The sequence below is a fragment of the Betta splendens genome, chromosome 14, assembly GCF_900634795.4.
Source record: "Betta splendens chromosome 14, fBetSpl5.4, whole genome shotgun sequence".
NCBI classification, from domain to species: Eukaryota; Metazoa; Chordata; class Actinopteri; order Anabantiformes; family Osphronemidae; genus Betta; species Betta splendens.
This window is the reverse complement of record NC_040894.2, coordinates 9,025,875-9,052,867: the sequence shown is the minus strand read 5'-3', so window position 1 is coordinate 9,052,867 and position 26,993 is coordinate 9,025,875. Positions and strand designations below refer to the sequence as shown.

At 47.0% G+C, this 26,993-nt stretch overlaps 1 protein-coding gene across 5 annotated transcripts in view; it reads left to right on the top strand.

Annotated features, from left to right (window-relative positions):
- The window catches only part of LOC114869440 (cell adhesion molecule 2-like), a 135,289-nt gene extending 114,190 nt beyond the window's left edge, over positions 1–21,099 (top strand). For 4 of the 5 annotated variants that reach the window (XM_029173686.3, XM_029173689.3, XM_055514424.1 and 1 more), the window contains exons 6-11: positions 3,535–3,696; positions 3,902–3,992; positions 4,078–4,256; positions 6,242–6,355; positions 15,186–15,308; positions 15,909–21,099. In XM_029173686.3, the coding sequence (XP_029029519.1) occupies positions 3,535–3,696; positions 3,902–3,992; positions 4,078–4,256; positions 6,242–6,355; positions 15,186–15,308; positions 15,909–16,027 (788 nt within the window). In that variant the 3' untranslated portion in view covers positions 16,028–21,099. The remainder of the gene's footprint in view (positions 1–3,534; positions 3,697–3,901; positions 3,993–4,077; positions 4,257–6,241; positions 6,356–15,185; positions 15,309–15,908) is intronic. The other variant, XM_029173690.3, reaches the window with a different exon arrangement.
- The last annotated feature ends 5,894 nt before the right edge of the window (positions 21,100–26,993 follow it).

Below are 26,993 nucleotides of genomic sequence, written 5' to 3'. Positions count from 1 at the left end.
ATAGCACAAACATAAACGCATGCACACACGGACACATGCCTGAAATGTGATCTGTGCTGATGAGTTGGATTAGTGCGTTAATTAACATCAAGGCCTTCACGTCCCTTTTGTGGAGTTCATTCTCGCTTTGGTCTATTTGGTTTTTAGAATGAAAAGCGGCGCCTAGGACGGATATCTGGTGTTCTCTCTTTCTTTTTGTGCGTCTGACAGCACAAAAGTGTGTGATCAGGTTAACCGGGTGAGACTTCAGCGACGTGGTCGTGGAATAAAAGTGTGTGTGTGTGTGTGTGTGTGGGGGGGGGTCACCTCCTGTCTGTGCCTATTAAGAGCAGCAGTCCGGGGGCAGAGCACCCGTCCGGCTGTAAATGCCAGCGTTCCGAGCGCTCCTCTCGGAGCCGGGGCGCCGCCATTGTGAATCCACAGAAGAACCCCCTGCTCCGCCGCGAACGCTCGGGGAGCTCCGTGCCATAAAGGACATTATCGCACGTGTCTGCCGGGCGCCGATAGCAACTCTCCTCACATTTCTCCCCCGGTCACCGTCTCCCGTGAGGCGCGCGGAGTGGGGCCGGCGAGGCGGGTCAGACGGGTGGGGGTGGGGGGGGTGGAGGGTGCCAGGAGGCCGCCTGTGAAACCCGGCTCCATTAGGGCGGCGCGGGGGAAGTGAGAAGATGGCGGCGGACGCTGCAGCTCATTGCTATGCAGCTCACCTCAGCGAACGAGCCCAGGAAAACACACAGCGTCCTTCTGTTTGCATCCGGAATCCTAGGGTATTTAAATGAGTTTTACTTCCACTATATATTTTGATTATTCATGAGGAGACAAATTGACATTGTCCTCGCTTGGACGGTTCTCTCGTTTCATGGCACGGGGAACGTGAGGTCTAGACCCCTGCGGCATCAGTCAGCTCGGTTCCCTCCGTCGCACCTCCTCGTCTCCTCGCTCTCTGATGAAATGGCATTAAAGGGTCAGATCTGTGCATTTTGGTGCCTGTCATTTGCATTTCTGATCCTCCGCGGCTCCGTCTTGGCTCGCGCCGCTGCCGCAGAGCCCCGAGCGGCCGCCCACAATCGAGTGGCTGGATTCTGGTTAAGGAGCAGCACCTGTCTGAGCATTTAGGAGCTGAGTGTCCGTCACTGCCGGCGCGGGTGAAGCTTTGGCAAACTCCAGTTCAACAATGAGCACACGGATAAAAAAAGCTGTGCAGGAGAAGAAAGAGATGTGATGACAGTGTAATGCGAGAGGGCAGGTTCAGACGATACACAAGGCTGGATTCGAAGCATATTCATCGTAATACTGGATTCATCACGACAGGCAGCATCTCGCGCGAGGAGGAGGATGCGCTGTTTTGCTCGCGTGTCGGTTGGAATGAAATCATCACGCAGAAAAGTCGGGCAGGTTTTCGCCGCCTTGATGCTGTTCCGCTGCGATGTGCGCATGTAAATGCGTTACAGTGCGCACTAATGGGAGGCAGAAGCACTATTTACTGCTAATATATCATTCCATTGTTGCTTTAAATCACACGCAGAGGCTTCGGTTCATTTTTATTTATCGCCAACAGAAACGTGCAACTTTCAAATGAGCGGATGGAGTTTTATGGGTAGATGAGCTTTTTGATTGACAGGCCTCAGCTTTAATGGCAGCTCCATGTCAGCGGCTCATTTCAGCTGTCCCTAAAATGTTAAAGGATATTTATAGACCAATTATATCTACTCACATACACACACACACACACACACACACACACACACACACACACACACACACACACACACACACACACACACACACACACACACACAGTGCAGAAGCCAAAATGACAGAATGGCGAAATATAACTTGCGATTAAACAACTGTTATTATGTCCTCAAAGTGGATCTTTGAAGACTTTAGATCGAATAAAGACATTAATGAACTTTGTAGGGCTCTTGAGCTGAATCACGCTGAGGCAATCAGAGTCCATTCAAATCACCAAGGCAGGTTTGGACACTCGTATCAAACAGCTGAAATATATAAAGAGCGGGTTTCTCGACCTCTGACGTCAAGCACAGAGCACATTCACAGTCAAGATCATCTAAGATCTAAATATTATTAAGATTTTTCTGAACTAACTTTGAGGAGAAACTCTTTTTTTGTTTGTTTTGTCCTGTCTAACAGCCTGGAATACTAAAAGGAAGAGTTTAAGGAGAGGCGGAACATTGGGCGAGTTGCTACAGGGGCATTGTTGAGTGCTCATCACACTGATGGAAGTGCCCACATTCTGTTGAGCAGCACACGAGTACAATCAAACTGTGATTCATTCAGCTTATTCTGATAGAAGCCTTTTGAATATTTTAAACCGATCTATGCCTCACTTATTATTCTCGGTTCATGTTTGTACTACAGCAAAACCGCTGTAGGGTTTGACTGAGGCTTTGTAAAAATAAGACGCATCTGTCATGTTGGGTTAATTAAAAGTGTTAAATGACCAACTTCAACGTCAACAACAAGAAACATTCACAGCAAAGAGCGAAAGAGACAAACACAGGGAGGATCTTCTTTAAAGCGCTGAGGAGAAAGACAAGCGAGGGAGAGAGAGAGAGAGAGAGAGAGAGAGAGAGAGAGAGAGAGAGAGGCAGGTTTGAGAGTCTGGCAAAACTAATAAGGACGCGAAGAAAATGTTTGCAACTGCTAACTAAAGCGTGTTGTACTAGAATTGCAGCTTCCTCCCTCGCTCTTTCTTTTTCTCCGTGTGAGGGAATCCAGCCATGGTTCCTCTCTCCCGCTCCCTGGACGGATGCTACTAGCGCTGCAGAGCTGTCACTCTCTCATCTCCAGGGGAGGCGGGCTCGCCGCCGCGGCCGGGGGAAGCGGCGGAACAGAGGATTTGATTGGCAGGACGGGGGGAGAGAGGAGACAGCGGGGCGGGATGCTTAGGAAGCGTATTCCAGGGCGGAGAAGACGAGAAGGATGCGGGGGGATGAGCGTCCCACGTGATGAAGGGACCGAGGCGATCGCAGAAAAGCCTGATGTTATTTCGAATTAGCCGCGAAAAGCCCGAACGGGTGGATAAAATCCATGAGGGAGTTTGAGAATCCATTGGAGCATTGATGAGGCGCGCGTGGGCCGGCGCTTCATCAGAAGTTGGACTTGTAAATGTCATGTGCTATTGGCTTATCGAGGGCCCATATCAGTCAGGAGGCGGTTGAAGCAGGAGCTACAGTGATGTGATCACAGGCCAAATCTGAGGACAACAAGCAGATAAGTTGGAGGAGCGTGAGAGTTGCAGCTGGATGGCGGGTGACGCAGGGAGAACTGAGGACACTGGGTTCACAGTGATGCTGCAAACACTCGATTGGCCCTCGTACATTTTTTTTTTTTTGGTGTCAAAAAGGCCAAAAATAATTGGGTGAAAAAATCTGAAGGAGAGGTTGGTGCGTCATTACAGCAGGAAAAGCTGCCCGAGCATGAATCTACTGTAAGTCGGACCGTTCCATTTGAGCGGGGGAGGCATCGGGGCGGCGCGTGACCGTGTGCATCTCTCTCCCCCCAAAAAAGGCGCCAAGGAGGTGAACGCGAGCGGCAAGACGTTCACGGTGCGCAGCTCCCTGCAGCTGCACGTGGACCGGAACGACGACGGAGTGGCCTACACCTGCAGAGTGGACCACGTGGCGCTGGCACAGGCGCCGCAGCAGGCCACCGAAGTGCTGGAGGTCCACTGTGAGTGCACACACACATACGCGGGGGCGCAGGCGGGGGAGGAAAGGGTCGGAAATGGCTTTTTAAGCCTTCACCTCCACAGAGACCTGTTAGCTTCCATTCAGATTAATATGACCCACGTTTAGAAGAATTCCACTATTTCATGTTTGTATCTTTCATTATTCATTCTTGCAGTAACTTCACTTGTGCCCATTGTGTGTCCTAGATGCCCCTCACGTGGAGATCATCCACTCCCCCGCCGTTCCTCAGGAGGGCCAGTACTTAAAGCTGGAGTGCGTCTCCAAAGGGAACCCTTCGTGAGTCGTTCGAATCCCGCCTCGCTCCGCGTCAACGCCTTTATGTAACCGTGCACGTAACCCGCCGCCGTCTCCCGCCCCGCAGGCCCGATCCTGTGATGTGGACGAAGGACGGGACCGACCTCCCCGACCTGGACCGGGTGATAGTGGAGGGGAGGGAGCTCACCTTCACTTCGCTCAACAAGACGGACAACGGCACCTACCGCTGCGACGCCACCAACCACCTGGGGACCAGCAGCGCCCAGTATGTGCTCTACGTCTACGGTGAGTTCAGGGGGCGAGCGCTCCACGGGCCCGGCGACCGCCCAGACTCTAAAGCAGCACTAATGAAGCCGCGTGCTCCAAAAACGGGGATTATTATACTTTCTCATCTGCATACTTTATCACTGCTGAGAGTGATTAGTGGTAGCGTCGCTCACGCGGGGAACAAGGGCCTCAGGTGACGCAAACGCCACCAACGCCTTTCCTTAAATAAACCAGCGCCCCAGATCCTGCACACACACTCACACACACACACACACACACACACACCGGGAGAGGAATGTGTGAGGGAGGCAAATTTTAGTGCTGCGTTGTCAGGAATATCACCGGGAAGGATAAGTCATTCCTAGTAACGCCAGAGGAGTCGCAGGATAAAGGGACTCGGCGTCAGGGAGAACGGATCTCTCCTCCTCTCTCCCGTCTCCTCGGCGACCATTCGTCTCATGGCATTAAGTAATAATGCTCATAAGAGAGTCGAGCGGTGACGCGCGTCTTCCTTCCGTTTTGGGAGCTGTGCTTGATGAGGGGCAAGAAAAAAAAAAAAAAAAAAAAGGCAGGTAGATGTATTTTGGGAGCGAGAGGCCTCACAACCTGGAGGGAGCGGAGAATTTCCCTAAGTGTATCAATAAAATATCACATTACACGAGCGTACACGCACCGTGAGGCCCTCACCCGTGTCTAAAAGCAGATGTAGCCTAATGAAAAGCAAGGGAGCTCCACCTGTCATCAGGTGAACGGCTCCCGGCTCTGTTTTCCCAGAACATTTACAGACGTATTAATGAGATGTTTTGCATTTATGGCCTCCGTGTCGCTTTACAGCCAGAACGTGCCATGTTGGACCAGAGCGCAGCGTTTTGATGAGGATCCATTCATTCCAGATCATCCCTTTAAATGTTTCATCTGGCACTTCCTGCATGTTAACCCCTCGGTGACCTCCGTACCTCGGCGCTCGGGTTTAATTAGTGTGTTCCTCTCTCCAGACAGAGCTAACGATTCCTTAAAATGCCACATGTACCAAAAAGAATAACCAATGCATGTAATGACAGTGATGTTATTAAACTGACAAATTCTCCACCACAAAAAGGTAATTGGGTATGGGTGGGTCAAAGAGTCCCATCCAGATTCATTACTTGTTCTTTCTGAAATGGCACCCGGCCTGTTTCGAGCCTTCATTAGTGATTAGCGCACCTTTTAGCCTTTCACAATTGCCACCATAATTCTTGGAAAATACCTTTTTAATGGTTCTCCTCCGAAGAGGAGACATTTTCTCTCCTCCCTCTTTCCCGAAGACATGCACTTAGCTGCTTAGTGATTCACACGGAGACTGAAATGTCACCGAGACGCACAGGACAGTTGGCCCCGAGTACCAAGCCAATTAAAAGCCTCTAGTTTGCTGGGGAAAAAAGGCCGTGTGACATAAACATAAAAACCAAGGTGACGCTGTGACCTCATTAACTTTGCCACGCAACGTCTTGGTTTCCCGTTCTCCTGACGCGCCGACGTGACGGTGACGAGAGCCCCGTACAGTTTCCCTGGAGTGAAACAGAGTGGGAGCCACAACTCGTGGCTCAGACCAGTCTCCTCGTAGTTACTGTTACACTGCGCATCTGTCTGTTGCATGTGATCGCCTGGTTTCTGTTCTCACAGGCGTCAGACCTGCTTGAGCACCTTATTATCTGGCTGTAGAAATAGACCAGATCAGTTAAATATAACCACGAGGGCGGAACATGAGGATGTTTGCGTAGCGACGGGAAATTCAAATTACTTTGATAACTTCGAATAACTTCTTTCTCCTTTAGAATAAAACCTGGATCCCGATACAAAAAGCCTGTTTTTAATCATCAAGTGTTTAGAATCTGAACTGTCATAACTGTACCTTTTTCATTTCCACCATCATATAATACGTATCCTTGTGTTGTGTTTATTATTGGCTCAATGTGACTTTTCTGTTGCTCTGTGTGTGTCTGTCCCCCCCCCCCCCCCACCAGACGACCCCACCACCCTGCCACCATCCACCACTCCCCCCTCACATCCCATCCCTCCAGATCCCACTGCTTTATTAGGCAGCCACGTGTCAGACCCCACAGTCACTGGCAGCAGAGGTACGGTACCACCCCACGCATCTCCTCACTCTCTCACTGCGCCGCTGTTTATTCCCACTTCCCCTCTGTCGCCTCCATCCTGCTTCGTCACCACCTGAGCGATCCGGATTCCTGTCCCGTGTAGAAAACTGCAGGATTCTGATGCTGTGATTAGCCGAGTCCTTTAACTTTTCATCACCTCGGGGTTGTAAACATAGAGGGTGCGTGGACAATGGCTCATACAGTATTTCACAAGGACGGAGATTTGTCGCACGCATAAACTCCAATTCTTTACATTCAGAGCGAGTCTGGCTGTTCAAATTCTACGTCCACTTTCCCCTTGGCATTTCAAAGACTTCAGTACTTCTGCGCCCTGAAACCTCAAAGAAGCAAATGTCATGTCCTGAACTGAAAATGTCTGGCCACTGGAGACGCCTCATCATGTATTAAATCTTAGAGAATTATAAATTGACAAGCTCTCTTTCAGCATTAACACAGAAGCCTCCACGCTTTCCTGCCAACACTGCACATTCTGTGTTTTTAGAGAATCTGTCTCTGAGGAGCGTGAATGTTGTTGTCCTATTAGCATTATATTGTAAAATATGAATAATGGAATGTCATCTATAATAAGCCGGAGAAAGAAAAATGTTGGGGAGGCATGAAATGCTGAGGTCAACCCAAAATTCTTGCTGAAAATACAAAGAGAAGTTATGAATTTGACTTTAAAGTCATTGATTTGTAGTGTTAAAAAAGCAGCATTCTGACCAATTTGGGAATTCTTGCCAAAATATTTTTTTAGGCGTAGTAGTTTGGCGTGTTAGCAGTTGGGTGGAAGGCGAAGGTGGAGGTACTGACACCGTGCGACCGCTGCTTGAAGTGATGCATGTGATGCTGAGCCTAATGGTGAACTTTCTGAGCATTGTGGTCTGTGGGTGACAGGTCTTCAGGTTTCTGTGGAGAATGGGAAAAAAACGATGTAGTGCAGTTTATACAGAGCATTATTCTCCATAAAGCATTTACCATAAATAAGTACAGCCTATTTGTCTTTTATAGTCAAATCTATACTTAACATTCATATACAGTAAAGTTAGCTGTGGCTCCTCACTCCACACCCACCTACAGTATCTGCTTTTGTTGCTCTCTAAGATGTTGTTTTAATTCCTCCTCACCCACTTCTTCATCTACCCGCGCATCTCTCTGAAGACCCTATTAAAGAGCCGCCTTGCACACATTGCTGGATTTTCCTCATCAGTCCTCCTCTGATGTATGTTTGCGTAGGGCACAGACAGGGAGAGTTGCTCAGCGTATCATCAGGGAATCTAAATATCGGACTCCTTGAGTGCGTCTCCAGTCACAGGATACTACGTTATCTACTTTCAGGCGTCTGCTTGATTTATTACTACGCTTTTCACAGGCTCTGGATGAAACCGAACAACTGTGGAGCCGCACCAGCCTCGTGGCATTTTGTCTTTTTAATAAAGCTGTCTTGTAGAGGAAACACTCACTGCAGCTTCAGCTCTAGTGCAGAATATTAGCTCATAATGTAGAGGATTATTTTACATTTTGTCTGCATGTTCAGATAGAAGAAATTTAAAAAGCAGCATAAATAAATACACTACACAAGTATCACCCAACAAGGCGACCCACCTCCAGCCAGAAAGACTCTGCATTGAGCCTAATCTGATTAAGAAACCAAACACTTCCTAAAGTGCTTGGAGGATGTTCAATATGTTCCCAACACAGTCTCCCTGGACAGCTGCTCCCCACACTGAGGTCTTCAGGTTGGGTCTAATGATGCATGTGTGTCAGATTTACTGTATGTGCCCCCACTAAAACCCTGGAAAGTGTGATTTAAGTCTGCTTCTGATTTGAGGATTTAAAAAAAAGAAAGAAAAAAACAAAATCTTCCTTTTCTTCTTCTTTCTTTTTCTTTTTCTTCTTCTTCTTCTTCTTCTTTTTCTTCTTCTTCTTCTTTTTCTTTTTCTTCTTCTGTTTTTTTTTCTTTTTCATCTTTTTCTTTTTCTTCTCTTTCCTCTTCTTCTTCTCCTTCTCTCTTTAACAGATCATGTGCTTTACAGACCTTCAGCGTTGAGTTCTTAGCTTTAATTATTGTAAGCTCTCCTGGTATTAGTGTTTTTGGGAGCCTGGAGGAAGGTGTTATGGATCTTATCTGTAGAAGGCTGTGTTAACTACCAGGACTACCTCGGGCCAGCGATAAAGCAAGGACACACTGTACAGTAAGAGGCACATCCATCATTAGTTGGTTCAGGGAAGTTTTGGGGAGCTATACAAAATATAGTGCACAATTACGTAACTTGTGATTCTGTCACATTACTCACTTACGCTTTTTTTAGTGGATTTTAAGGTCCAGGTGGAAGAAGTGTAGGTTTGGGTGCTTGTTTACAGGTATGTCACATACAGCGAGGCATCATCCTGCAGAATCCACAACTGGAAGGCGACAGACAGACGTAAATTGGCTACAGAGCTGAAAATGACTGCCCACACTTTTCCTTTCTCCACACGGCAAAAGTTCTTCTCTATTAATAAGCAAACTACTTTATATTCTAGGATGAATCTATTCAGTGCATTTCATATAGTGATGTGTTTGATTCTGGAGGCCTGATAACAGTCAGCATTAAGCTCTGCAAAGACAATAATGTAACATTTAATGGGAGCATTTATTTAACCTTGCAGGAATATTACAGGATGAATATTTCATAGTGCAGATCTCTGCTCTGGTTCTAATGGGAGATGTAAAATTGACAGTAAGTCATGTCTTTAATTATAACTGCAGTTGACCTTTGGAGTATAGCTGGGGTACAGATGTGCTTGAAGCCCCTTTGTTTTCATCCATGCAGCATGATGCCACCACTGATGCATAACCATGGTCAGTGATTCACTATATTAATGAAGTGCTGGCAGGTAGTATATGCTCAACACTCATACTGGTAATAGCCTAGCCAGCCTTAATGGCTATAATAACTCTTTCGCTAAGTATCAGAGGTCTGTGCAATGTCATCAGGCCCCCTTTTCACAATCCTACATACACACACACACACTCGACCTAACATCCCCCCGCCACACACACACACACACACACATACACACACCCTACCAACACTAGAGTTCTCTCAAATTCGCCCCAATGCTTTTCTTTATGGCTTGCAAATTAGCTTTGACCTTGTGCAGCAGAAAGGTTGAATCGCGCACGCGGATTCTTTTAGTGTTTAAAATATTTACCATTCACTTCTAATAAGGAGCATTTGTGTGGCCAACCCCGGCCCCTGTAGCCTGATACTCCCGTAGAAAAGGAGCCCGCTGCCCAGAAGACAGCAATTATTCATGCCGAGTGTCTCTGCGGGAAATACAGAAAAACTCAAACGATCCTCACCCACCTCCTTTAATTTTACGAGATAGGAGAGAAAAATGTGAAATAAACAAGCCTGGAGATGCTTAAACAATTTGTTTAAGCTGTCCCATAGTCTGGTGGCCAAAGGTAACCATATGATCGCCCTTATCTGCACGTTTAAATAGGTCTCGAGTGTCTCTCTCAGCTCGTAACACGTCGCTGCCACTCGGCAAAGCATGAAGCATCCTCCCCCAGAACGACGGCTCCCAGCCTTCTGTCACACCAGGGCTTTTTCTCATCTGTAAAGTCTGCCATTCATTTATTTATGACATACCTGAGGAAGCTGTAGAACCCAGTAATTATTTACATATGTGTGTTGTGTTCAGCACGATGCATGACGACTGTACTGGAGTTTACATCAAAGCCCTTCTGAGTTTCCCCAGTAGATGTTCTAACAATGACCGTCAGTAGGTTTCACACCGTTTCCACCAGCACACGACGCCACCTCTGGCCTTTTCACGCAGACCCTCCCTGCTCCTGACACTCGCCTGGTGCATTTCATACACCACACTGAGGCACCAGATCAATGCTGTAAACCCGCCTTGACTGTGAGTTTAAAAGGGGCTCGTGAGCGGGGCAGGGAGTCGACCATGACAAGCTATAATCATAGTCTTTTTTTATGATTAGTCCTCTAATGCAAAATGCAAAGGATCTTTCCTCTGCTCTTGAAGTTGATAGCAGGGACTACACACTCAAGGGGAATTTTAAAGTGAAGGCGAGGGATTGGTCAGGGTTCAAAAGTTGGGATTAGTCTAAGCTTTCTCTCTTTTCAAGTGAGCGCTGCCCAAAAAGCTGCAGTGGAATAGTAACATTAAAGCAGGTCCAGCCTTACTCTGTGTGGTTTCCAGAGCCCGGACTCTCAAGTACTGTATCATGCCAGTAATGTTAAATCAGCTGTCTGCTCTTGGAAAATGACCCAACTGAGACGTCCCTTGCAATTATTACCAATGAGACCTTTGCCATAAACAACCTGTAAAGTAATCGTCGCCTAAATATAATTGCGGATGTTTCAATGTTGACATATTTGGATAATGATGATGTTGGTGTGTGAAATTATTAGAACGTAACCACCACATCCACCGACCTGAGCCGCTTCAGGCTGAGGACAGACCTGTGATTTCATTCCATCGAGGGATCTGTCCCTGCTTTATTCCATTCTTATTGATCCCGTCTTAAATGGAGGGCACCGTTTAGGCCATGTGATGAGCAAAAGACATATTTCCTTGACTCAGGGAGCCGGATGGTTGCTGCGCTTAAACAGAAAGTCAGCACCCTAGAGGGGAAAACGGTTAAATATTGAACAGCTGACCGTCTTCTCTCCATTTTCCCCTCCACCCTCGACACAGCCAAGCCACACAGGAAAAATTAAAACATAATGCAAAGGTCTTCCCACTTATTGCAGGGTGAGCTTATTGATGACCTGCCGCATTAACTGGCTTTAGGAAAGAGTTATAGCAACAATTTGGAATAAAGTGCGGAGCAAAAAAAAAAGAAAATGGTTCCATCCTGGAGGTTGTGTTATGAATTACATGTAATAGCCCTTCCGGTCTTCAGCCGGGCTCGAAGACGCACACCAACCTGCAGGCATGAAGCTTTTATTTGCTTGTGGTCACCTGCTTCCTCCGATCTCACTCATTTCCGCGTGAGCTGACACGAGCTCAGGAAAACAGCAGCACGGGCCTGATTGAATTAGCACAGGTGTCAGAGCGCCGGTATCCACCTGCCTCGTCCCTTTGTCGGATTTTATTGCGGTTTTGAGGAGGTTATGCATTTTGCGGGACGCGGATCTGCTTTGATAGATTGATTCCTCCGTGTGACTTAATGAATTCGCATGATTAATTATCTCGCTTTGCCTGTAACTTCATTCCGTTACCCCGCTGACCACAATTTCTTTTAAGTCTGCGTGCAGAGAGGGCGGTTGAATATTCAAGATAGTGTCCAAGTCCACATGTGGGCTTTATTGAATGATTAGCAGAAGTAATTTGTTTTCGGAATCTAATTAATCCATCCTGACCCAGCGAGTAATAACGTGCAAGGACGCACGCAAATGCACGCGTGTCTCCGTAATGTCTCCCCTGTGCTGTCTGTCCAGGTCCCGCGGGCGCGTGCATTCGGACGCGTGCGCACACGTGCACTCCGGCCCTCCGCTCCCGCCTCCAGGGATTCTTTCATCTTGGCAGTCGAGCCAGTGTTAGATGCAGATTGGTGAATTTCCAGGCTCAGCCAAAAAAAAAAAAAAAAGTTGGGCAGAATTGACTCATCAAGAGTGCAAAATCTGTAGATAACAGCATCACTGCATGGAGAGACGTTAGTTCCGTATTTAAAGGTGTATTACGCTTTAATGAACAAACTCTGGACGCTTTGGCAGTGAGGTGGAGGGTGAATGCATCTGTTTAGGGGGTGTTTGGGGTAAAGCGTGGTTGCTTCCATTTCAGATGACTGGGCTATAGCTGACGTAGAAGTAATTAAGTGTAATGATGCACTCTCAAAGATTCCCTGACCCACAGCAGAGACACAAGGACACTGCAACTCCACAAGCCCGAGCGGAAGCTGGCCAGTGCTTTATTGATCCGAGCATCCCGTGCCACTGCTTCACAGACCTCTATCGAAGGCGGAGAGAGGGAAAAAGCACAATCCGAAGACGAGCAAAGATGCCTGTAGGGCACGAATTTGAATATTAAAAATAGAGTAGCAAAGGGAATAGAGCGGGAGACACGGGGTTTACAGTGTGTAAACAGCCTTTGACAAGCGTGCTGATGTGATGCGTTCAAGGGCACTGCGTCTGATCAGCGGAGATTGTTCATGTAAAAGGCGGGTTTAGATTAAAGGCAGGGAGGAGGACGGCGCCACCGCTGGGCCGGAGATCCGCTGTAACAAGACGTCACAGAGTGGAAAACACGCTCCTCTGAAGTTCCTCAGACACTGACGGCGAACGCGGCGCTCGAGGAGAGCGATAAGTGCGCGCACGACGCACCGTACAGTACATACGGTGAGCTGCCCGTTTAACAGCGGGATCGGCTTCAAGGCGACGCCCCCGTCTTGTGTTTAACGTTTCTCTTCGCATTCCCCCACTTAATGCACGACTTCGCACATGAGGTTAGCATAAAATGGAAATGAGCGCGCTCCTTTGTTGTGTGCTCATCACCGCGCTCCAGCCGAGCCCTTGATGAAATATTTGAGCTCTCGTTTCGACTAATAACGTCTCTTTGCACATCCTTTTCTAATCCGCGCGTCACCTCTTCCCGGTTAATGACTGTTTAGTTACTGTAAGTCCGACGAACGGGGGGGGAACTTTCAAGCTCTTCGACCTAAAGGCTGAAATAAAAATTCCTCGCAGGATTCTGTTTCAATGTGCAGTTCGCTTGAAACGTGATCATGTCTCTGGGCACCTAATCTGAGCAGATAGTGTGATCATATTCTATTTTCAGCCCCTACACATCCTCAATAAACCCACAGCGTGTCCCTATCGCATATCCGTTCACAGTGACCTCATACGGAGGCAGCATCAGCGAAACAGATCGGATGAGGAATTATTGGGGCAGTTTAAGGCAACGCTCGGGCTTCAGTTTGGCCAGACAGCGGCTCACAGCGCCGCCGGACTGCTTTTCATTTATTAAACAAGCCCGACTCACGGGGGCCAGACGACAAGGAGAGCGGGGTGAATATTAAAAGAAGACTTTTCTCCATCACATTAAATCACACAGAGAAGAATGTATGTGCCCTCATGAAAAGATAATGTGTTCTGGAGCTACGAAAATGTATAAGCCGCCGCTCCAGAGCCCGTCCCGCTTTTAGGCCCATTATTTTGAAATCGCAGCTGTCCTTCAATCTGTACATTTTTCCATTTCCCCCCTCCATCTCTGCAACGTTGTGACAAGCCATGAACACACTGTAGGAGCCAATGTACTCAAGTTAACACTTATCTTGACCATCATAAATAAGCTGAAGGGGCCATGTGCAGCCTAAGATAGCAGTATATCAGATTCCAGAATCAATCCCGTCGGCTCCACCCAGGCCTCTCGCCCCCTCCCTCCGCCCATCGCTTCATGTAACGATCATTCACAATAAATGCGGTTTCCAAACTCTACATATCAGGCGGGGATAATTCAATTTCTCCTCCTCCCCGTTAACAGTGAAACAGAAATGGAATACGCTGCGCCTCGAAGCCACGAGTCCCATCTACAGTGTAGTAGCTCGCATCAGTGTCGTCCACCGGAGCTAGCAGCCGCAGCCGCGCGTCGGACCGAGGTCGCGAAACGAGGGGGCATGAGGCTCGGCAATCAGACAATGTGTGTACGATGGCGAGAGAGCGTTCACCGTCCTGACAGATAGAGGTCAGGAGACACGGCTGTGTGTGTAGCTGGACGGCAGAGTCCTCGGTCGTCTGGGCCGCACCGGGGGAACATTCCTCCGCTCTCTGCTCCACCGACCAAGCAGAACAGCGGTGTGTGTGTGTGTGTGTGCGTGTGTGTGTGTGTGTGTGTGTGTGTGTGTGTGTGTGTGTGTGTGTCCGCTGGGAGGCGGTGGAGTGTGGCGGCCCGGTCACTCAGACCGTGGAGAGTTATGGAGCGAGAGCGAACCAGCTGTTCAATCTGGCCACACGGGTGGATGCGATGGGGGGGGGGGGGGGGGGGTGATGCTGAGGGGAAACGCACAACGTCAGAGAGCACACACGTCCGTCCATCCCATCGCCGCTGTTCAGAGCCCACGTGCACACGGCGACGGGCTCGTATGGGCCCTGACAGTCACCGCGTGCTAATTCCTCAGGTGTCACGGACCGATATGAATAATAATACAGGCACTGCTGTCACTGGTTTCACACACTCACATACAGTTTGCCTGAGTCACGTAATTCCCGCATTTTGTTTTCGTACAAATGGGAGTCGGATCAAAAATGATTTGATAAGAGCCAATCAGCTATCGTTAAAGGAGAGCGAAACCTTTAATGGGTTTCTCAGAACCTCCCCTCTTCCGTGACTGGATCATCGCTCCTGCAGCGTCTCCAACAGCTGGGGACCTGTAGCCAGTCTCTAACACCTAATTCATTTTCCTAACAACAATCCTTCCTCGCCGAGGAGCAGAAAGAGATTAATCTTTCCATTTTAGTTTGTGTCTGATGATTTATTTACTGCGTGCTGCTCCTCCACTGCTGCCCTGGTTTGCATGTTGGGGACTCCTGCAGCACCGCAGGGGTGGTCCTGAATTATTCACGCCTTTTTTTTCTTCCCCCGGTCCCTCTTTCATGCTCTTTTCCCCTCGCTTTGCAGGGCGAGCGTGTCTGCCTGTAGCTGCTCTTTGTGTCAGTCCGGCGCCCGCCGCCCCCTTTCCCCTCCATCTTCTCCGAGAGCTCGGTCCAATAACGGCAGCTTAGAACAATCAGTAAAGCAGACGTTGCCTTCAGCCGTTCCTCTGCCTTCATCTGACTTCCTTGTGTTTCCTCAGATCCTAACGCTTTGGGGCAGCACAGCACCGACCACGCCTTGATCGGAGGGGTGGTGGCTGTGGTGGTCTTTGTCACCTTGTGTTTAATCATCGTTCTGGGAAGATACCTGGCCAGGCATAAAGGTAAGACCCCCAGACCCGCGGATCAGGACTCTCAGGACCCAAATCCTGACCTAAGCTTCCATCCAGGGTGTGTGTGATCATTAGAAAACATACGTGTGCTCTAACTGCATATTGGTTTTAATGGCTCTGATTGAGAGACAAAGAAAAAGAAAGCATGAGCAATGCGATGCTGCCGTTTGCTGCTCATCTGAACCCCCCGATCCCCCGTCATAATTGGCCCGCTCCCTGAAAACTTTGTGGGCCAGACTGAGCCCAGAAGAGGAGTTGTCGGCACCACGGCTGTGTCTCAGCAGCTTCAAACGCTGGGATCCACGGCAACAGCCGAGACCCCCGGTTAAAAGAAAGCTGTCTGCTAATTAATACTGTAGCTTGGGATTGCTGCTAGTTTTTGTGGTCTTTTCGTATAAAAATTGAAATGTCAGCTGGAGGTACGAACCCTCCGCCGCCGATGCCGTGAGTGTTAAAAACACGAACCCACAGATGAGTGGCGCCGCTGGCGGCTGTTGGCTTCGCGCGCGTCGCGCCCGCGGGTGTCACGCGGGGCCGCCTCGCGTCTCCGTTCCTGTGACATAGGTGTGTTTTTCTTCCTCGTATCCTCAGGAACGTACTTGACGAACGAGGCCAAAGGAGCGGACGACGCGCCCGACGCCGACACCGCCATCATCAACGCCGAGGGCAACCACGCGCACGCGGAGGAGAAGAAGGAGTACTTCATATAGACTGCGGGGGGAGCCGCGCCGCTCCTTCGCCTCCCCATCCGTGCGTCTCTCTTCTCGTCCCCCTCCTCCCCCCTCCTCCCCCCCCCGGGACCCCCTGCCACCGTCATGACAATGAGGAACCCACAGACAGAGCGGTTCCCCAAGAGTTTCCCTGTTCCTGCCTTTGTTGAGCCTCTTTCTGTCACACACATCTCGTAGTTTCCTTTGCTTTTTTCTTTTTTTTTGTGTTGTTTCTTCTCCGGCAGCCGGTTTTCACAGGCAGCTCGCCGTCGCTGCCAAATGCCCCCCCCCCCCCCTCCCCCCCTTTGATAAATCTGTATATCTGCCATGACTGCTTCGTACGGTACACGAGCCCCCGTCTCCCCATCGGCCAGACACGCGAAGCGCATTCGATGTCCCCTTCGTTCACGCACGTCCGCGACCACATATCATAACTCACATCAACACGGTGCCTAAAAATACAGACGCCATTGAACTTCTGTCAATGCCTTCATGTATCGTCTGTCTGTAGCAATGTAAATGCTTCGTAGGTGGTTCAAGGACCATGATTCCGTCGCTTAGTTCACAGCTTTTGATTATGCATCGCATACTTTTATTTGAATGAAGATCTGTGCTGTTTACGCCTTATACATGCCTATCACACTGAATATGGTACTTTGAGCGCCACCTCCCCATCCCCTCCAAATAGACTTGTAATTAAACAGTCGACCTGTGTAAGATAAGCAGAAGGTTTTGTGTGACACTGTAACGAGATAAGATAAGTGTATGGTTTTCATTATTAGGGTAGGGGTAATAAAGGGTAGTGCGGTGTTGTTTAGAGCAGAGAATACACACCAAAAATATATCAAAGACGCTAGAAGAAGCATTCCATACGATGAGTCCAACCCAACGCATCATAAACTCTTTTGCTAAACCTGCCGTCACCTTTGTCTGTATATTCCTGCACTATCCAGGCTGCAGTTTAGCAAAACACCAACACCTTCAGTGTCCTGACCGTTACAGCTCCCGTAGTCCAAGGGTCCAGGTGTACAGAAAGAGCTCCTCTCTCTAAAAGCTGTATAAATTGTATTGAAGTGAAGTTTAGCTTTTAACTTTGAAGATTTTGTTTTTCTTTGTATTTATGTCGCATTGAAATCATTTTAAAGGTTCAACGACCCTGTGAAATGCAAAGCAAACCATTAGGAGTCACCGCGGACGAAACGAGTGCACGGCTCCGCAGTCGCATGTACAGGAACGTCAGGAAGTCCTTTTGATGCCTCGTGTAAGCGTGAGGCCCAGGCAGCTCTCCACAGTGCTTTCTATGAGAATTTCTGTTTCTGATGGGTAATCAATCATATTCTCACTTGCTGATAATGATGCTAACAGTTTCCCAATGACAGAAGAAGATAACGGCAGCGCTTCCCCTTCTACAGCTGCATAACTGCTCGTCTCATTTCAGTTTTGTCACAGTCGCTCTCCGTGAGCAGCACTTTGATTTCCATTTCATGGGGTCTTCAAGCAAAAAGGAAAAAAAAAGAAAAGAAAAAGGAAAGTGTGTGTGTGTGTGTGCGTGTGTGTGTGTGTGTGTGTGTGTGTGTGTGTGTGTGTGTGTGTGTGTGTGTGTGTGTGTGTGTGTGTGTGTGTGTGTGTGTGTGTGGGTCATAAATCTGCAGGGGCCTCCTTTCCAAAACTAAAAACTGAAGACAAACAGAGAAGCACAAACATTTGTGAATGACTAAGTGTGTTCCTTTGCCAACAACTAGATCGCCTTGGGAATAGTTCCTCTATTCAAACAAGGGAAAGATGACGAGGCTTTGATTCCATCCTGGAGAAAAAAAAACACAGTGCATCTTTTTGCAAATGTAAGCTGAATCATCTTTTTTATATAAAAATAAATGTTTCTAATATTTTTGGTTTAAACGGTTCTAAGCTCCCTAAGATGTATATCGTGTCTGCTAAAATGTGGTTGATTGTGAAAATTGCTGTTAAATTCTGGATTCCCGTATTCCTTCAAATTTGTATATTAGCCATTTTATTTAATTCAATCATCTTTCATTACAGTTCTTAGAGATCTTTCTTTTGGCACAAGGCATGTATATAATCTATAAGAACTAAACTTTGGTAAAACACATTAGCATCTTTTTTTTTCCCCCATTCATTTTCACGTTTCATTTACTTGAAGTTTTGGAGGGAACAAAGATGAAAGTGTGTTTGTAGCTTCATTTTAAAGAACAGTGTTTGCGGCGTGTTTTTAAACCCGCATCTCTGAAGGATTTGACATGAAAATATAGTATTTTTAAAATACAATGAACAGGAAAGAAACCCGAACAAAACCCAGTTAAACGAATGATGGCGTCCTGTAAAGTGTCCTTTTGTTTTAAAAATGCAAGAAAATGTGCATCTGTCTTCACTAGATCCTTATAATGCGAGTTGGAATTGAAAACATCACCTTTATCCTGGAGGCAAAGAAAGTTTTACCCACTGAGACAAACGTCACACCACAGAACATGTGCTTCTTGTCATACGTCCCCGATGTTGATCTTTCTTCAGTTTGAAGGATTTTTCTGATCTCTTCTCCCGTAACAGAGCAGTCAACACTGTGGCTTCTGGCAGGAAAGGACCTAAAGGCAACTAATCTGCTAATAGCAAGAAAATTATTACCAAGGGCAATAAAACATTGGGCCCAGCTGCCTTCAGTTCAGTGGCCAATTTACAACATTATGCAAATAGGGTCACACAGTAAAGTCTTTCACTGCTGGAGTGAATCACAAGGTGGGAATCATACGATCGATCACCTTGGTTTCTTTCATTTGTAGGATTTAGCGACACGTTACATTTTAAATGTCTTTTTTTTTTAAGCAGAAGCCACAATTTCCATATTTTACAGTTTCACTTCAATCAATACACAAACTAGGGCCTCACCACACACGTGTGATGTTCTAGACTGGCTCTGGGCTTTAGAACCCTTGTGGATCATGTGTGAGGAGAGACATTAACCACAGTGAGGTGATCCTTTTGTTTGTTTAAATGTCTTTTCATTGTCTTGGGTGATAGTGTCAATCACGTCATGCCTGTGTATCCACATTAGAAACAAGGGAGCCGGTCCAATGGGTTTGTTGGTTCTAAAGTTGGAGAAAGGCTGATTTAAATTAGACGAGCACTCATAAATAAGCAGGTCTACAGTGATGAATTACTGTTTGCATTAGAAATGAAACAGGTGCCATTTAGTGAATTATGCACTCTGATTAATTTGATGGATTTTTCTTAGTAAGTAATGAAATGTTGTTGTTTTTTTTGTCTTTTTTTTATTTCATGTAAATATTTGTTTTGACATGATAGTAATGAGCTAATTTGCTGCAAATGGCTTTTTATAATAGTTCGACCAAACAAATCTTTTGTTAATTTGTTTTCTAACAGCCTGGCGCCATCAAGCTCCGCTTTCTTAATCAACGTTAGCTCCGTTGCATCTCGGGCTCACTTTTTAGTCGTCGTTCCTTCTGTCGGCTGACACAAAGCTTTAAACTTGTTGCCTCTTTGCTTTCCAACATATTAACAACAGTTAGCGTCTCCAGCATCGCGGGCCTCTAATTTCATCCCAGTGACAAGACCGCCGTCGCCCTGCAGTCAATTTATTTAGACTCGTCTCTGCTTCTAACTTCTTGGCTCAAAGTAAACTCCCCGTCCTCGTCTGAGCAGCTGCAGAGGAGTTATAGAATAAACATGAACTAATTTTATGTTGGCCAAGGCAAAAGTACAGTATAAAGTTACAAAACTACTAAGTTCTGCCTCTTAATGGCTTCAACTGCATTTAAAAGTTGTTTTAAAGACACAAATTACCAGGCTGTCTAACAACTTGTATCCAGAGAACCTGAAGGCATCACGCAGCCAACGTATGTGTGTGCGCTTCAGGCTAAGAACCATAATTAAAAGCAAACTGTATTATAGTCGAAGCTGCTGTGAGTTTTGACTAAGTGCATCTGATAAAACAAGATGCGACGGGAGAACGCCACCGACTGCATCCACAGCCACTTTTCGTGCCTTGCAACTCCGCTGCCGCCGTCGGTCGTCCTTTGCACCGCGCTGCACCTGAATCACCTCCAGTCACAAAACACCTGGCCCCATCTTTGCACTATCAACTGCACTCGTCGCCAGCGTGGAGAAATTAGAGGCCCTCAGTAACCAACCCTCACCCCCCGACTGAAACGAGCCCATGGCCGCACTTTTAACTGTTTGCATTGGCTTTCGTTGACCCGTGACCCGGTCCAGTTGTTCCGCTCCTCCTCTGGTTTGTTCATACGTGCGTACGTCCGTGTTGCACAGTCTCGGATCCAGTGCACTTCTTTGTTTCTCTGCAATACTGACACTCGACTCAATCAGCCCAGTTTGCAAAGTCACAATGACGACGTGTGACGCCGTCGCATGGCGACGCTTTGCTTTTCATTTGAGTCTCTTTTCTTTTGCATCTCAGGTATATTTTTCATTTAGCTGTTTTCTGTCTTACGCGGGGACCTGTGAGCACTTTGCACTCTGTCCCCGTGCGCTGACACCATGTATCTGATGAGTTCAAGACTATCACGATGTTAATAAAACTTATTCAGTGATTCTTCAGTAATTCCGTCATCTCGCTGTAAGATGTTTTTTTTATATGATCACTGACTTGAAATACTGAATTTAGAAAAAAAAAAATGCTGCAAATAATCATGGGTTTCAATAACGATAGAAGTTGTGTTTATACACAATATCATCTAATTTTAGCTTATGTATGTAAACACTTTAAAGCTTCTTGGTTTTCTCGTAGCAACACACATCTTTATGTATATCAGTCTTTAGATGGAAGAGGTTGTGATGCACCATCACTAAAACCTAAATATTCACATTAAAGATCAGGATTAGCGCTAGCGGAGTTAGTTCGGCGTCTGGTGTACAATGGTGAAATAAGGGGTTTCATATCAAGCAGCACTGGCGGAGCTTGATTCAATACCTAGCACCATAATGGAGGTGTTTTCCCCCATTGTCTGTGGGATTTATTCTATTTAATTTAGTTTGTTCCCATGTATGAAATGAAAATTGTTGAATAAATAGTTGCCAAAACATGTGTATAAGCCTGATTCTATTCCTTATTCGTAGTTTTTTCTTGCCTCAGCTTTTCTGAACCGAGTGATAAACACCGATGATGCAAAATAATAAAAAAACACCGCAGTTCTGAAAACATTTAAATTCACGAGGCTCCGTGCAAACACTGCCAACAAACACGTGTTTGTGGGTTTCCATTAACCAGAATAATTCATGTGTTTAGCTCCCCTCTACGCTCGGCGTTATGATGCCATTCAATTTGCCAAGTGGAGTCTTTCAGCAGCCTGTAAAGTTATTAAAACGAATGAGGAAAACAAAGAAGGTACATGGTGCCGTGAATGCAGTCACAGACTGTGGAGCCTAAAAAGCACAGAGGGGGAAACACTTAAAAGTTTTAATGAACTCCTCAAACCTTTTCCAAGGATGATGTGGAAGAAATGTGAGTCGCAGTAATACAATGATAAAACAACGTTCTGTTTTGACAAATGTATCATGATCTGTTCATAATCCAAAACTATCAAGAGCAAAAATAACTCGTAAAGACTCTTTGTCTTTCAGATTTAAGGCTTTAGTTTAGGACACGGCGAAGTTTGCTGAAGGGAGAATCCTTTAAATCCTGTTTAAATCTTTACTTCTAACAGCAACAGGGACGCAAATCTGTGCACAAACGCGGGACGAAGCTCATAACGTGTAAGAAAACTAAGCCAGGAAGGCGTGGATGCAGCAAAGGAGGGAGACGGGTCCGACCTCCTGACGGAGTCAGAACATGGCGACTGGAGGGGAATTAAGCAACAGAGATAAGACGTCATGTTAGACTGAAGAAAGCAGCCGCAATCAGTGCACCTGTCTGGAATAAATACGGCCCAGAGAGGTTTGCTTTCCTTCAGCCGAGGTGTGATCCTTCTCCTGATGAAAAGTGAGGGGTCAGTGAAAAACTCAATTACCTCTCAATCCATCAGGAGCAGTTTTGTGAGCTGGGACAGGGAGGTCAAGGAAGACCAAGCAGAAATTGCATTTTTTTTTTTTTTTTTGGCCAAACGCTGTTTAGCATGAATGTTGTTTTCTTATTAAAATGTCTTCTCCTAAAGGGCAGATTTTAAAGTCAGGAAATTCCTGCGTTTTCCTAACTTTTCCACCAACGCTCCCGTCAGGCTTTTCCATCTTTGGTGGATAATGTGGGAGATTTCCAGACCAGACGGAGGAGACATGGGGGAGGACAGGCAGCGCTGGACGTGACAAAAACCCACACATCATTGTCCACTGATCTGTCACAAAATCCAATCCAGCCACTGGGGTTTTACACACCTATATTCAACACCTTGTCAACATGATGCTTCACGGCCAATCACACCCTAAATGTAATGGAAAATCCTATATGAATAGTGACACCACATAACTTTATTATCCAAGCACGCTTGTCTTTTGTGGAATATGTGAAACTCGCAATCACAACCGGGGCTCATCGACAGGCTGGAGTCACAAAGATCCTCGATTTATACAGATAATTGCTCATTTTGCTCAAACACTCAAACACCATGTCCTGAAATTTGAAGTGATTTGTTAATATGGTCAAATGTGACTATTTCCAATAACTCAAAACATAACGCAAAACATTGGAATAAATTGGCAAATTTAAGGCTAATATGTTTTGCCATTTCCTCCCAATCTGCGCTGCCCGTTTAGATTCGGCCGTTCTGCCGCCATCAGTGAAATGACGCGGCACAAAGACGCCGGACTGGACGCCGCGGGGAATTCTGATGGATGCAATTCATTCAGGGCCGTCCGTGCAGGACGGTCTGCGGATGACGAGCGCCTCCGACAAAGTGACGGCTTAAGCGAGCTCATGAAGGACATGTCGAGATCCGGAGATAATGAAACTGGACCTGGATCCGTGGTGAGCGCAGACACGTCCGGATTTCGTCCAGTGAATATTCAATGTTCGGCCGATGGAGCGCTTTTCCGCCCCCTTGAAAAACAGGGGAGAGAAGGAAACGGCAATTAAGAAGAGGGACGCAGACCGATACGTCCATTTTTTTGAAGGCTGCGGCACAAAGGGCTGTTTAAGATGAATGGCTCCCGGTGCACACGCGCTCACACACACACACACACACACACACACACACACACACCTGCCTGCCGCTGTCACTCTGCCAGCTGTGAGAGCTGGAGCTGTCTCGCAGGCCTGAGCTGCTCCGTATGCAAATGGGCCCTGCTCCTTTATGACGCTCCTTCTGCCCACATCTCCGCTCACCCCTTCCCTCCGTCCTTCATCCGCAGCCACTTCGCCGCATCCCTCTATCAACCCTAATCTTCTCCTCAGCCACTTTCCGCCATTATGTGGCCTGCTTTCAAAAAGGCCTCTTAACTCATCTTCATGTCCCCCCTCGTCTTCCTCCTCTGGCGTCCGAGCAGCCAGGTCTGTGTTTACCTTGCAGGAGGATTCACTTTGGAAGAATCGACCGGGGATGACAGCGGAGATGTTAGTAGCCTTTGATGTCCAGTAATTGTGCTGACCATGTGCAGCCACAAACACCCACGCACACACCGTGACCCGTTTGCTGGGCCTCAAGATGCCATCACAGGGAATTTGTGTAGAAAGAGGCTTTGATGTCTACAAGCTTTACTTTGAGGGAATTTTCCCCACATGAGCCCACGGACATGTCGAGATGCTCACGCTGGAGCTCTGTGGCGCGTCTTTTTCTTTTTTTTTTTTTTTTTTTGAAGCGCAGCCAAAGACCAGAGGTGATCATGCAGGTGACCTCCGGTTAAGATGTTTTACAGGGACATGTCGCCGAGACACGCAGCAAATACAGGCTTCTTCCACGTGGTGTGGAGACATGAAGGCAGAGATGCAGGTCTGGACTCACTGGAAAAAGCAGCATTTTGTGGCATCACATTTGGACAATAAAATAGAATAGAAAATATCAAACACCTAATATCTATATTTTATTTTTCTAGGACTCCAAATCAGGTTGTCCACTAAGAGCATGTCCCCATGTTGAAGTGATGTGTTCATCTAAAGCAAATCTCAGTTTGGACTTTCGATGTTCCTTTCCTTAACTTTTCTATTTCTATAAGTATGAGTGGAACTAGGAAAATCACCCTCACTTCTGTTGCTCCGCTTCCACACGTGAGAGACAAATTGATCTATACAGTTTCTCCAGTTTTCATCCATCCTCTCTGATGTTCATTCAAAGTTAAACAATCCGATTAAGAACCATGTTTCAGGAGCCATGGAACCACTAAAAACCTTTGTGTTGTGTAAAAAAAAGCTGATGATTCACTGTGTTCTGAAACCTGTCAATCAAACACCAATACTGTAACTGTCTTTGTGCTGCAGCAGTTTAGTTCCATTCAGTTCAGTTTGTCTTCATCTGACACCAATCAAAGCAGTTTCCTGTTGGTTAGACGTTTTTTCTTATTTTCTCTTCCTGCCTATGATCAAAGCATCAAATAGGACAAAAAAAGTAGGTTTAATGTATTTAATCTACGTTTAAGGCACAGAAACGTATTCCACTCACAAAAAAGCCGGCGCATCAGCGGCTGTGCTTTATGGTCTGTTCTCAGCCCCGCTGCACTGCGCCGTAATACGGACAAAATGTGTCAGAAGTTCTCCGGCTTCTCATTTTGTGTCGAAGAACATATCCATTAAAGGTGACAGCCGGGGTATGAAAGTAATAGCAGCTGTGCTGTTTCACATCTAAAGTAATAACGGCACAGAGCCAAACCTCACTGTATGTCTGTCCAAATGCCTATGAAGCTCATTTTATCTGAGACACCAGTGTGTGAGTGCATCACGGTAGAATGTGAGCTTTATGGAGGATTGCAGACTATTAGTTGGACTTTCGCTGGATACTGCTGGGGTTGCAGCGATACCGCTAATTTATTTCTGCTGCACAGCTAATGGAGGATGTAAAAAAGGCCTCAGGTTCGTCCATTGCAGACGATGCAGTTTGCGGCGGAGCTCCAAATGATGCGGAGGCAGCGGTGAATGTGGATTCTGTGGCAGTTGGAGCGTCCACGTGCTCGTGTGCTCTGAACAGTGATGGCTCATTAAGGAGTTACAGTTTATTACAGTGGATCACATTACACTTCCTGCTTTAGCCTGTTTTCCCTGAATACAGTGTAAAAGCTATGCAGAAGCGCACGCACACACACACACACAGCACATAGCTTTAAGTACAAAGCAGAACCAAAAACAAAGCAAACCTTCCTTCACGCCGCAGTAATCACTCTGGTTCCGTCTGCGCTTTGTTCGCGTGTTTGAAATGGACGAGCGTGGCCTTTTATGTGTAAATACATTTTCAGCGCATTCTGCTTCAGTCACTTCAGGAAAAAGGCCACATCTCAGTGACGTGATGAAACATGGCTTCATACCAGGAAGAGTTCACACATAAACCTCACAGTCATGTGTTCACTGTTGTTTCAAGGGTGTGCTGCTGATGTTAACAGGCTGAAGAGTGCAGAGGGTTCCTGTAGTTTAGTGGAGCACAGAGAAAGAAACGTGCAGGTGGCTTCACATTTCACCAACATCATGAAATGGGAACTATTAAGTTCTCATTCCGGTGTCATGGGAATAATTGTAACCCACTTTAAGCAGCCTGCAGAGTTATGAAGTTGTTATGACAGCGGTGAAGTCACCCAACTTCCTGAATATCGCACTACTAGAATATACGTCAGCTCCCGTCAGCATCCGATGGGCACAAACCACCATTCATCTGCCGCACGAATGGCAAAGTTGAGAAAGTCCGTCAGCGGTCAGAGCGAAGGGGTCACAGTCAACCAGATGTTGCGCTCCGACTCCACACGCTCCTCGCGCCGCACACGGATTCTTCCGGGTTGGCCAGAGGTAACGGTCCATGTTGAGGGAGGGGTTGTGCTTCACACCCAGGTGCGGCGCGGGGGTCAGGGTCACCTTTAAACAGATGTTATGGCAAAGGCTGCCGCCGGCGGACGGGGACGCGGGTCAGAGTCGAGCAGATGCTGCAGACCTGCAGGGATTCGCGTGTCGGATCCTCTCAGAGCTGACTAAATGCTGCAGGTTCTGTTGGGACCCCCTGCTGGTGGCGCAGACAGCACGCGTCCAGCTTTACGCCGCTGCTAAGGAATAATGGAGGATACATTATCATACAATTATCAAACAAAAACACTGTCTGCTGCCAAGTCGATCATTAACTAACACCGGACGCGTTGCTGGCGAAACCTATTTAGCAAATGACGTTTGATGTTGAGCCGGGTCCGTTTGGACCTGCCTCTTGTCTCGTGCTCATTAAAGATGAACGTTATTATCTCGCCTCCGCTTCTTAACTCCTGCCCGACTGAAGCGAGCACAGACCTCCAGAACCCGATGTTCGACTTCTGGGGAAGCGGATTTGTTACAGAGACGAAAACAGAGTTTTTCTAATCACGGAGCCCCGAACGTCCGGCACCGCCGCGACTTTAAATCACACCCTGCAGCACTCGCCCGACCTCAGGATGACTTTCACTATAATGTGTTTGCCTTCGCACTGTGAGGTTCGGTGCCTCGTTCTCCTGCAAATATTTACAGGCGAACCGCTCGTCTCCCCCCAGAACCGCGGTTCCGATGTGCAGGTATCATAATGTCCTTGATGAACACCTGAATAAATAATAAGCTTCTGTCTCCAGAGACTAAGGTCTTAAAATGTCTGTATAAATTATAAATGCTACTGGTCTGTTGCCGACTATGTCACCTTTAACCAGGAGCGTTGCGGGAAGTCATCGGTACTTCGGATCATGAATATTCAACAGATTTACATTGAGTGTCAGACTTATACAGAAGATGGGCTTTTTCCATGCGTGGATCACAGAGATGATGGAGTTTATTTACATTGCGGGTGTTCTTCTCAGAGGCAGAAGGCAACAGGACAATCGCAGGGAAAGTTAATCATGTGAC